This window comes from Propithecus coquereli, unplaced genomic scaffold, assembly GCF_000956105.1.
Source record: "Propithecus coquereli isolate 6110/MARCELLA unplaced genomic scaffold, Pcoq_1.0 Scaffold27, whole genome shotgun sequence".
Lineage (NCBI taxonomy): Eukaryota > Metazoa > Chordata > Mammalia > Primates > Indriidae > Propithecus > Propithecus coquereli.
The window spans coordinates 3155270-3165947 of NW_012148285.1; the positions used below are offsets into that span (position 1 = coordinate 3155270).

The 10678-nt window shown below is 60.3% G+C and overlaps 3 protein-coding genes across 7 annotated transcripts in view; 1 reads left to right on the forward strand and 2 right to left on the reverse strand.

The window, feature by feature from the left end:
* Nucleotides 1-664: 664 nt before the first annotated feature.
* Nucleotides 665-1119, forward strand: SMIM22 (small integral membrane protein 22). Its single transcript, XM_012647784.1, has 3 exons — nucleotides 665-788; nucleotides 877-971; nucleotides 1078-1119. The coding sequence occupies exons 1-3, from the start codon at nucleotides 665-667 to the stop codon at nucleotides 1117-1119; spliced, it is 261 nt and encodes an 86-aa protein (XP_012503238.1).
* Nucleotides 1120-1523: 404 nt separating this feature from the next.
* ROGDI (rogdi homolog (Drosophila)) lies at nucleotides 1524-7380 on the reverse strand. The gene is made up of 11 exons (XM_012647785.1): nucleotides 7152-7380; nucleotides 7008-7079; nucleotides 6101-6183; nucleotides 5839-5893; nucleotides 5118-5198; nucleotides 4244-4339; nucleotides 3076-3174; nucleotides 2560-2673; nucleotides 2431-2480; nucleotides 2198-2324; nucleotides 1524-1940 (listed from the first exon to the last, which is right to left on the reverse strand). The coding sequence occupies exons 1-11, from the start codon at nucleotides 7194-7196 to the stop codon at nucleotides 1899-1901; spliced, it is 864 nt and encodes a 287-aa protein (XP_012503239.1). The 5' UTR covers nucleotides 7197-7380; the 3' UTR covers nucleotides 1524-1898.
* Nucleotides 7381-7637: 257 nt separating this feature from the next.
* Nucleotides 7638-10678, reverse strand: part of GLYR1 (glyoxylate reductase 1 homolog (Arabidopsis)) — a 34756-nt gene continuing 31715 nt past the window's right edge. For all 5 annotated transcript variants that reach the window (XM_012647715.1, XM_012647714.1, XM_012647713.1 and 2 more), the window contains one exon: nucleotides 7638-9754. In XM_012647715.1, coding sequence (XP_012503169.1) covers nucleotides 9680-9754 — 75 coding nt within the window. In that variant the 3' untranslated portion in view covers nucleotides 7638-9679. The remainder of the gene's footprint in view (nucleotides 9755-10678) is intronic.

Consider the following 10678-nt stretch of genomic DNA (forward strand, 5'->3'; position numbering starts at 1 on the left):
CCCGCCTCAGCCTCCCAGAGTGCTGGGAGTACAGGCGTGAGCCACCGCGCCCGCTGCTCCTTCCCTCTCTTGTCTCTTTCATTCAGGAAGTCAACAGTGGCGAGTGCCCGTGCGTGACAGGCTGCTGTCTGGTGTTGGTACAGTGAGAAAAGGTAAGAAATCCCAGGAATGCAGAAGCCCCCAGCCCTGTGTCCTCCTCCCTGGGTCCCCGCATTGCCAAAGCCTTGCCTGTGCAGTTGGCAGGCAGGAAGCACCCCTGCTGGGGCCCAGGCCCAGGCCCTGTCCCCTGAGCCCTGGCCGCCCTGGGGAGGGCGGGGCTGGTTGCCAAGGGCTCAGGTGGTATGATCAGGATCAGGATCCGGTAGGAAGCAGGAAGCAGTCCGTGCTCCCCAGGACCTGGGACCTGCTGGCTGGGGTGGCTCCAGGCTCCCAGAAGGCAGGTGGGGCTGAGGGCAGGGCTGCTGGGTGGAGAGAAGGGGGAGGAGGATGGTGGCTGGGGAGGGGATTGCCCGGGTGGTCAGGGTAGGGACCAGAGGGCTGGCCTGGGAGGTGGTGGAGGCAGAAACTGGCGCTGGGACTGGGACAGGCCAGCTGGCCGAGCCCCGTGTTCTGAGGTGGCCTCCGGGGGGCCGGGACAGGTGGCACCTCTGACGTGCCTGCCGAGATGAGTCTGTCCATGGAGGAGCTGGAGGCGACAGCTCAGGAAGTGCTGGGCAGACTGAGCAGCCACCAGCTGTTCCAGTCCTCATGGGACACCGCTGCCTTCATTGTCTTCCTCACCTTCGTTGGTGAGTATGGCCTCAGCCCTGGGGCCCATCCGCCTCCCGCCCCGGGCCCTGATTAGGGGCCACATCTGGATGCCCATTCTGTCCCCAGGCACCGTGCTGTTCCTGCTGCTGCTGGTCCTCGCCCACTGCTGCTGCAGCTGTTGCTGCAGCTCGCCCAGGCAACATAGGGAGAGCGCCGGCAAGGTGAGCCCCTCGGCCTGGGGCACCCGGAACTTTCCTGGGGTGGAGGAGGGAGGGCAGGGGGGGAACGGAGGAGTGAACCCTGGGCCCCTCTGTGCCTCTCTTGCAGAAAAGACACAAGGGAGTAGACAACTTGGCCCTGGAACCTTAACCCCGAGAGTCCCCACCAGCCACTTCCTGTGTCCCGCCTGGTGCTGCAACAATGCCCTGTGTCTGCCCAGAGCCTGAGTCTGGACTGTGTTCCAAGCCCCCGTCGGGGTGGGCAGTGTGGGGACTCACTGCTCCATTTAGGTGCCCACCTTGTCCTTCTAAGCCTTCACTGGCGTCACTCCAGGTCACCCAGCTGAACTCCCTGGCAGAGTTCTTGTCACCACCCACTGGGCCCCTTGGCAGCCAGAGGGCCCTCTCCCGAAGGAGGTGCAGGGAACAGGAAGCCACACCTGAGAAGAGGGGTGGCCGCCAGCTCCTGACACTGCCAGCCACCGGCCACCAGGATCCCAGCCTGGGTCCCTGCTCAGACACACAGACGGGGCTCCAGGCAAAGTCCCATGGTCTTTATTTCTTGAAGGGCCCCTGTCGGGCTACAGCTCCCGCTTCCCTCCCCACTCCCAGCTGAGTACCCCACCCAGCCTCAGCCCCCAACGGACAGCGAAGGGACACAGGAAGGAGAGCCTGGGCCCGCCCCGCCCTGAGTCCAAAGTGCCCACAGCGCCCAGGAGGGCAGGCCCCACCCTTTTGACCCCCAAACACACCAGAGCAGTGTCCCCTCCACCCAGGGCTGCCAGTTTGCTGCCGTCGGTACGAGGTGTTGGCAGGACGGGGTAAAGACAAGGAAAACAGCCGCTGTGCCTGGCTCTGGCTGGCACTCTGGGGGAGTGTGTGGGGGCATGGGGGCCACCTTCCAGGGGACAGGCTTCTGGGTCGCCGTGCTCAGAAGGGTCTGTAGCTCCAGTAGCTGGAGAACACGGAGATCTGCAAAGGGAGGTGATGCGGTCCGTGGTGGGTTTGGAGGACGGAGTGGGGCCTGGCCCTGCCGCACCCTCTGTAACCCAGGTGACATGTCCAGGTCACCCAAGGGCAATGGGTCAGGGGAGGTATCGTTGCCTCACTGCCTAGTGCACATGGGGGTACAATGGACTTGAACACTTGGGGGCATTTGGGAGGTGGGACGAGAGCCCCGGGAACCTCCTCCCCGCAGACGAAGGGGCCCAGCAGCCCCACTGCCCCACCTTGTCCTTGAGCTGCTGGCAGAGCTGCAGGGACACGGTGAAGTAGACCAGGGCGTCGTTGAGCCAGGGGATCACGCACTCCACCTTGTGCACGTGGCTCACCTCCAGGCGCTGGGAGCCCCACTCGCTAGGGCACGAGGGGAGGGGTCCTGAGGGCGTGCCCAGCCCTGGCCCCCAGGGTGCAGAGGGGAGGGACAGGGGGGCAGTCCAGGACCCCTCCCCTGCCTACTTACAACATGGCCCCAGGGCTGTGGAGCACGGCGCCTCCAGCTGGGCGGAAGTTCTAGGCAGAGCAGCACCAGACCCGTCAGGCGCGAGCCCCGCAGGGAGCGTCGGGGGTCCGGGGAAGGGGTCCCGCTCACCTTGGTGGAGTTGGGCTGCAGTGCGTGCAGCTGGTACACGGTGAGGCAGAGCTTGTTGAGGTTGATGTAGACGTTGACCAGCAGGTCGGAGGGCAGGGCAGGGGCGAACATCCGCTGGGGGAGCAGGGGGGGTGAGGTCCCTCCCAAGCCCTCTTGGCCTGGCTGGCTGGAGCGGGGCCCTGCTGCACCCCAGTCTGGGGCCCTGGAGTCACCGAGGAGTCTGCAGAGGGCGCAGCCTCTGCAGAACCACCTGACAAGAACCCCGGTCCCCACCCACGGAGCCGCTCTGGGGCTTCCAGACTTTCCCCAGGTGTCCAGGTATCTTCCCGACCGCCGGGTTGGGGAACCACCGACCCAAAATGGGGTTAACATACTTGGGTGACACAGGATGGAAGCCAAGAACCCCACTGCAGAAAACTGCACAGAGTTCTGACTGCCTACAAGTTGGGGGCTGGCACGCCTCTGTGCCCTTCGTGGGGCCCCCTCCCCTGGAGCAGGGTGGCCCGAGGCACTGACCGTGAGGCCGCTGGCGGCGATCTCAGGCAGGGTGAGGGTGGCCGGGGTGGTCAGCCGGTTTCGGGCTCTGGTCAGCTGCAGCATCACGGCATCCATCAGCTGGGGGGAAGGGCGGGTCACAGCTGCTGCACAGGCAGCAGGGCCTGGGCCCCTCCCCCAGCATCAGTTACAGTAGCTCCCACTCCTGCCTGGGGTGACCGTTCTCAGGGCCTGAAGCCCCCAGCAGGGGCCTGTTACAGATGCAGGTCACTGGGGGAGGGGCAGGCCCTCTGCACTAACGACCATCAGGACGGGGATTTACTAACGGGGCTCCCGGGCACTGGTCCAATGGGGAGTGGAAGGTCCTGGGAGGTCAGACCCAGGGGCACAGGCTTTTCGGGTGGGAGTGCTGGCAATGAAGGAGCTCAGGGGGCCCTAATCTAGCTTGGGGACAGGGAGGGCTTCTTGGAAGAGGCAGCGGGATGGCTGAGCTGAGGTTTTAAGGTGAGTGGCAGCCCCATTTTCACAGGTGAGGAAGCTGAGGATCCAAAGAGGGAAGCCAAGGTCACACACCCCGTGAACAGTGGAACCACCTGCAGCCCACCCCTCCCTTTGCTGTGGAGCAGGGCCCTGGCGGACTCCCGGTGGCCGTGTAGCTGTTGCCACGGGTACCAGGGTGACCCGGCAAAATACGGTAGAGGCATGGGGGCTGCACCACCCCAGGGCGTCTCAACTCTGGAAAGGACCTCAGTCCATTTGCTTCCAAGTATGAGGAACCAGAGGTCCAGAGAGGGTAGGGAAGCCTTCTGAGGACACACAGCAAGTCAGGCAGAGCTAAAGCACAAGTCCAGGCAGCCTTGTCAGCTAGCTCTTCACACATGCCAAAGTGTGGTTAAGGGGAGGCTTCTACCCTGGGCCACCTGACGCGAATTATCATGGTTAACAGTCACTACAACTTGTCCTGCTTTTACAGGGAGGAAATGGAGGCACAGAGAGGCTAAGTAAGCAAACTGAGGTTACAGAGGTTGCACAGCTCACAGTGGAGGCCTTGGGATTGGAGCCCTGGGCTGGATGCATGGACACTGAGAGGTCCACCTCCAGCAAGCCTGAGGCTGTGGGCCCAGGCCCGGGGAGCACAGGGTAGGGGGTAGGGCTGGGAACCTGGCTCTTGCCCCTGTGGGTGGCTCACCTTGAGAACCTCGGCCCCCGTCTTAAACTGGTAGCTGTTGTCCCGGTTGGTGAGGAGGTACATGGCTTGGCTCACGTGGTTCCTGGCATCCTGGATCTGAAAACAGTGCCCCCCCGGGTGGTCACCGAGCCTGGTCATGCCAGCTTTTGCAGCCACAGTCTCTGGGGTCCACTGCCGGGGGCCCTTCCCCCAGGAGGGGAGGGTGGGTGCTGCCTGCCCGACCCAGGTCAATCTACTCTCCCCCATGCTGTCTCTGCGCCCTGGAAGACAGGCCCTGGCCAGGTGCTGGGCGTCCGGCACAGACTGGGGCAGGCCTGGTCTCTGTCCTGTGTAGCTCCCTTCTAAAGGACACACTGGTACCGCAGTAAACACCCAAGATGACAACTGTCTTTGAGACTCTTGAAAGGAAGCAGGGTGATGGGGGGGGCAGCTGCAGGGGACGTGCAGGGGCAAGGGCCTGCGCTGGAGACTGCGCCAGAGCAGAGGGGACGGGGAAAGAACCAGGGCCCAAGGGCATGGGAGCTGGCAGGGAGCACGGACGGCGTCCCGAAAGCCCTGGGCAGCTCTGGGCAGGGGAGTGACTTGTCGAGGGGGATTCTGAACCATCAGATCCAGCTGCTGTGGTGGGGACTCCTGAGGCTCCCGCAGGCAGGACAGGTCCTCCGCTCCTCCGCAAGCGGCAGGTCTGGAGCTGCAGGCAACACCTCCCCAGCCTGGCTGCTAGGAAATGTGTTCCTAGGCTTGCTGTGGTCGCAAATCCCCAGGGCCAGTCCCTCGCCCCTGAGGCGAGCCCCAGGGAGGCCTCAGCCCCACGGCGGGCCTGCCCCTGCGTGTCCCGGCGGCCTGAGCCCTGGCCAGGGAAGGGCTGGGTCACCTGCTGCAGCTTCCACTGCTTGTCCTCCCGGAAGGCGAAGTGCAGCAGCTGGTTGTTACGGGGCATCTTCAGATTCACGTCCTGACAGACAAGAGTGGAATAAGCCAGGCAGAGGGATGCCTCCTGCTCTGGCCTCTCTTAGCCTTGAGCCGGGGGCATAAACGGGGTGTGTGGTGGGTGGCTCAGGCCCCAGCCGCTCCACTGAGAGAGGGTCTCCCAATGCCTTGGCCACTTAGGGGGTGAACAGGGAGGTCAGGAAGCAGGAACCCAGGCCCAAGACGATGAGAAGGGGAAAGGTGGCCTCTGGGAGGCAGTAGGCAGATGGGGCGTGTCTGTGAAGGCCAACAGAGGGTGGCGCAGAGGAGGGACCTTCCCCCACGCCTTGGTGCTTGGCACAGGGTCAGGTGCAGACTAGAGCTCAGCGACTGGGGATTCAACTTTGATCCAGGGACAGCCTAATCCGCCGATGCCCACACTCAGCTGGGTCCACGCCAGGCTGGCGAGTATGCAAAGCAGCCCAGTCCCGCACCTCTCACGGAATCCACACACCAGTCCCAGGAGGAGGCACGGGGCTGCTGCCAATTTACAAAAGAGGAAACAGAGGCCTGAGAGGCCAAGGGTCCAGCCCAGAGTCACACAGTTAGCTGGCAGTAGAGCTGGGACAAGCAGGAGGTCCCTGTGCTCTTTCCACAGGCAGGATGGGGGCAGAGGGAGGACTCACCGCCTGGCTGAGGGCGTCCCCTTGCAGAGTCAGCACGCCCTTCACCTGGTCTGTGCTGTAACATGCAGGGGCCGGGGTCAGAGCAGCGCCTGCTGCCACCCCTCCCACCCCAGGCTCTCTGGTGAGCTGCCCTTGGCTGTCCCACCACATACCCAGTCTTCTGCAGGGCAGGGCTGTGACCATGCCTCCTGCCCCCAGGGTACCCCAGGAGTCTCCCAACCCCAGGGGCCCATCCCCCAGTTTCTGCTCAGCCAGGGCTCACCCGCAGCTTCCCAGGATGAAGTTCTCCTGCTTGGTGGGCCCCTCGGTGCCCGAGCCCGGCAGAGTGAAGCGGAGAGAGGCCTCCTATAGACACAGGGGAGCTGCAGAAAGTTCGCCCAAGTCTAGCCCAGTGCTCCTTCCAGAAGCCCCCCACCTCCAGGTCAGCCAGGGAAGGAACAAGGTAGGCTGGCCTCACCTGGCACCTGGGCTTAGCTGGGGGCGATGGCCCTACTCAAGCCACCAGGGCACCTTCCTGTGGCAGCCTGAGTCTCAAATCCTACACGAGCCGCGAGCCCGATACCTGCTCACTGTACATTCCCTACTGTGTACATTCCCAACTGTGTTTTGTGCCCACCATGGGCAACACAGAACAGAGAGCGGCGGCCTGCCGGCTCAGCTACATGTTGGGGCAGAGAGGAGCAGTCTGGGAACAGACAGTGGTCAACGGCAACCAGCAGTTCTGGGCCTCACCAGAGACTGCGCTGGACACGTCTGAGCTCAACGGCTTACGTATCTGCACAACAGCCCTGAGAGGCGGGCACTGTTATCTCCTTTTTGCAAAGGGAGGCCCAGGTCACAAGGCTGGGGAGAGGCAGAGATCCTCCAGCTCTCGGATTAATGTCAGTGCTTCAAGGCAGCCTCTGGCGACCCGAGCCCCGGGGCTGCATCCAGGCCCTTGCTAGCTCTCTCGCTGGGACTCGGCAGCCAATGCACTCGCGTAGCTGCTTGTGCAATTAGGTCAGATCTGCTGTGTCCCCGAGCGGACTCACGGAGTCTCCGAGGTGGGGGCTTGTCTGCCGCCGCCGCGTCCCGCACTCAACGGGCGCTCGGGAAGCAGCCCCGGAGAAGCCCGGAGCCTGCAGAGGCCCAGGCAGGGCCGCAGGTGCACGCGACGCCGGGTGCGTTACCTTGAGGATGTCCTGCAGCTGCCTCAGCACCGCGTGCACCTCGTCGTGCAACAGCCAGCGGAACTCCTCCTCCTGCCAGGACAGCGCCGCGGTCAGCGCCCGGCCCGGTTCGCCACCCCCGCCCCGCCGGCCCGCGCGCCTCACCAGCACCGCCCGCTCCGTCGCCGTCGCTGCCATCGCGGTCGCCATCGCCTAGCCGGTCGCCAAGCGCCGGTCCCCGCTGGTCCGCCCGGCCTGCCGCCCTTGTCGCCGATTGGCTGACGGGCGCCGGCCTCGCCCGGCCAAGAGACCCACGGGCGCCCCGGAACGAGGCTGGCGGCTGAGCGTATCTGGTCCGCGCCGGCCCGCCCGGGACGCCGTCGGCTGCAGCCTCGGGCGCGGCGCTGCGCCGCCGCGCTAGGCCTGGAGCACTGCCGCCGGCCCCGCCCCTCCCCGGCGCTGATAGGCGCTCTGCTCCACCTGCGCCCGCTGACTGGCCAGCACGGCGGCCAATCCCCAGAGTCCCCGCCCCTCTGCCCCACCTGCGCCCGCTGACTGGCCAGCAGGCGGCCTGTCCCCGCAGGCCCCGCCCACCCTCCCCACACAGCAATCGCCGCGGGCGAGGGAAGCCAAAAACTCACGCGACACAGCTGTGTTACCAAGAAATGTTTTATTTTTCTTGCAGTAGCTTTGTTAATTGCACAAAATCATGTTTTGTTTTTGCCATTTAAACATTATCACACAATCCTATTCTGAAAGACAAATGTTCATTAAAAACAAAGCAAAAATAAAAATTCACAACTTTAATTATCTAGAAGATTTGTCATTTAAAGGAGGTTTAAAGGAAAATAAGGAAGAGGGGCTTTCTTACAAGCTTTTTCACGTGTCACATTTTCTCCTTAAAAGGGAAGGATTTCAAAACAAAGGTGAAATAGCTTAAACAGAAATAGTCATAAAAAGGAACTTTACAGAATTGTCAACAATATTAAGACAACATTGACTAACCGGTTTCATTACAGCATCTTCCCCACCCCCACCCCAGTGTGTCCTGCCAGGCTTTGTGTTCAGACAGAAATGAGTCCAAAATCCCAGTGAAATGAACAACTGTGCTAAAAACCCAACAGGCATCGTCCCTGCCCTCCCCCCAAGTCTTCTGAGATCCTCTAACCTAGGTTCTAAGCAGTGAAAAGGGGCCAAAGCTGTGAGGGGGGAGGCCCCCCCCCCCACACCAGTGTGGCCACCTTTTTTATATATATAATTATATATTCCACTATAAATGCTGGCCTGCTGCAAACTGTGACTTTGGAAAATCCAACCTATGCAGAGGGAGAAAAAACTGACATCCCTTGGGTGACTTCTCCTTGTTCTTACGCAACATTCCAAGCCCCTTCTGGTCCCCAATCCAAGGAGAAATGCTAGGGCCTCAAGGATGTCCCAGACCCACCTCTGAGGGTCAGTCAAGTTCAGGTAGGTCAGGCCCAGTTCTCTTCCCTCCCAACAGATCCTGGGCCCGGGAAGCACCGAAGACCATGATGCTGGCCGGAGTGAAGACACTCGTTCCCGTATCAAGAGCTGAGACTAAGAAATGCTCACCGTTGGTCAGGCTGAGTCTGGGCCAAAGAAGGGACAGAGAGAAATACTGTCTCCATGGGAGGAAAAGGGAGAAGGGAGAATGCAGAGAGGTGGGGCACACACGGGGGCAAGCTAGAGAAGGTGGGACTGCCTTCAGGGGACATGGTCAGAGGGGCTCCTCAGAACCGGGTGAAGTCTATGGCATAACGGAAACAGGAAGGAGCCCTTCCCCTGCCACGTCTCGATCCTCATTGGTGGCCCTGAGGAGCCCCCTCCCAAGGGCTGGAATGCAAACCCAAACACTAAGAGCCTGGTGAGGACTGAGCTCCCACTCCCAGCTGCAAGGGCCCGGGGCAGCCCAGGGTGGTGCTGAGGAGCAGCGAGGGCCAGGCCTCCATGCGCACCTGCAGGCCGGCGCTCACCACTCGTCCTGGAAACCCAGAGCCCCGTGTCACGGGACTTTGCCAGTCTCTTTACAGTTCACAAAGGCGTTATGGAGAGTTAGTTGCACATGGGTCGCTTAAACATGAAAATCCTTCTCAGCTGGTCACCTGAGGTTGGAAGTCCCACCGGACCCTCCGTCTGGAGTCTGTACTGGCTCATCTTGGCCAAGAGCCTCTCCCTGCAGGGATTCCAATAGGGGACGTGGACATGACTACAGCCTCTTTGCTCTGTGGGAAGCTGTGGGAAGGCTTCCAACTCCCACTGCGGATTCTAGTTCCTTGTCTAGAAGGGGTTTGAGATAAGACAAGCTCGGAAGAAAAAAAGCCAGGCAGCAGTTTCTGGGCAGCTTCTATCCTGGGGTGAGAGCCTGTGTGTTGTGTTTGTGTGTACTGTGTGTGTGTGTGAGTGTGTGAGAACACACAGCCACCTAGTCCAGGGGCCAGTGCCCAGCTCAAGAACTTTCCCACAAGCCAATCCTGCTGACATCCCTCCTCTCCCCAGGCCTCAGGGGGAGGGTGCTGCTGTGTGCTGTGCTGATGGCAAGTCTCAAAGTCTGTATAAAAGGAAATGGAAACAGGTGGGCTGGTCCAGAGTTAAGTCCCAGGACCCCGACCCCATGTGAGGAAGAGGGGGTCAGAGGGTAGACTGGAGAGGTGGGGGGTGGGGGTGTCAACGGCTTAGTGTATGTAGGCTCGATACACGGCAGACATATCGTTGTCAGACTGGTCCAGTGCCTTGGCTCTTTTGTACACCTGGGGAAAAAAAGAGGTGAGGGTCAGTTTCTGGCCGCAGAGCTCTGTAAAGACCTAGACCTGACTCCCGGAGGCAGTTCTCACAGGCACGTCCTGGAGCTGAGGCTGTCTGGGTATGAATCCTGCCTTGACCTTGGGCAAAGCACCTCAGTTTCTCTGTGCCTCAGCCACTGCTTCTTGATTTGGAGAAGGTAACAGCACCAATCTTCACTGGACTGGGAGGATGAAATGTACTTCTGGATGGAAAATGCTCAGTGTTATTAGTAATTTAATAATGTCCCTTCCTGCAGATGGCCCTCCAAGGACGTCCCATGTTATCCTCTGGGTCATTGTCCTTACTGTTCCCTCTGCACAGAACACTTTTCCCTCAGTGTAAGTGGCTCCTTCCCAATCGCTCAAAGGCCTTCCCTGACCGCCCCACCTAAAGCAGTAGCCATGCCCACCACTTCCCCCTCACCTCTAACTCTGCTTTATTTGTGTGTCTTACGCTCCAAAATGCTTATGTGATTATCCTGTGCCTCCTTCCATTAAAATCTAAGTGCCACAGGGAGGGAAAGAGCTGGCTGCACACTGACTTGTCTCCAGAGCCTTAGAGCAATGCCTGGCGATTAATAGCTCAGGTCTGTCAACTCAGAACGAAGGCTAAATAAAGACATTTAAAGATAGAAAAAAATTGTCACCAGCAGACCAGCATTATAAAAAATTCCAAAGAAAGTTCTTTCAGTGGAAAGTAAATAACATCAAAGAAAAACTCTCCTTTAGGAAGGAATAGAAAGCACTGGAAATGGAAAATGTAAAGAAACATTAAATTCTTCTCTTGCTATGTTGCCCAGGCTGGAGATAAAGGCAAAAAAATTTTTTTTTCTCTAAATTTATTTGCTTTTTTTTTTTTATTTTTGAGACAGAGTCTCACTCTGTTGCCTG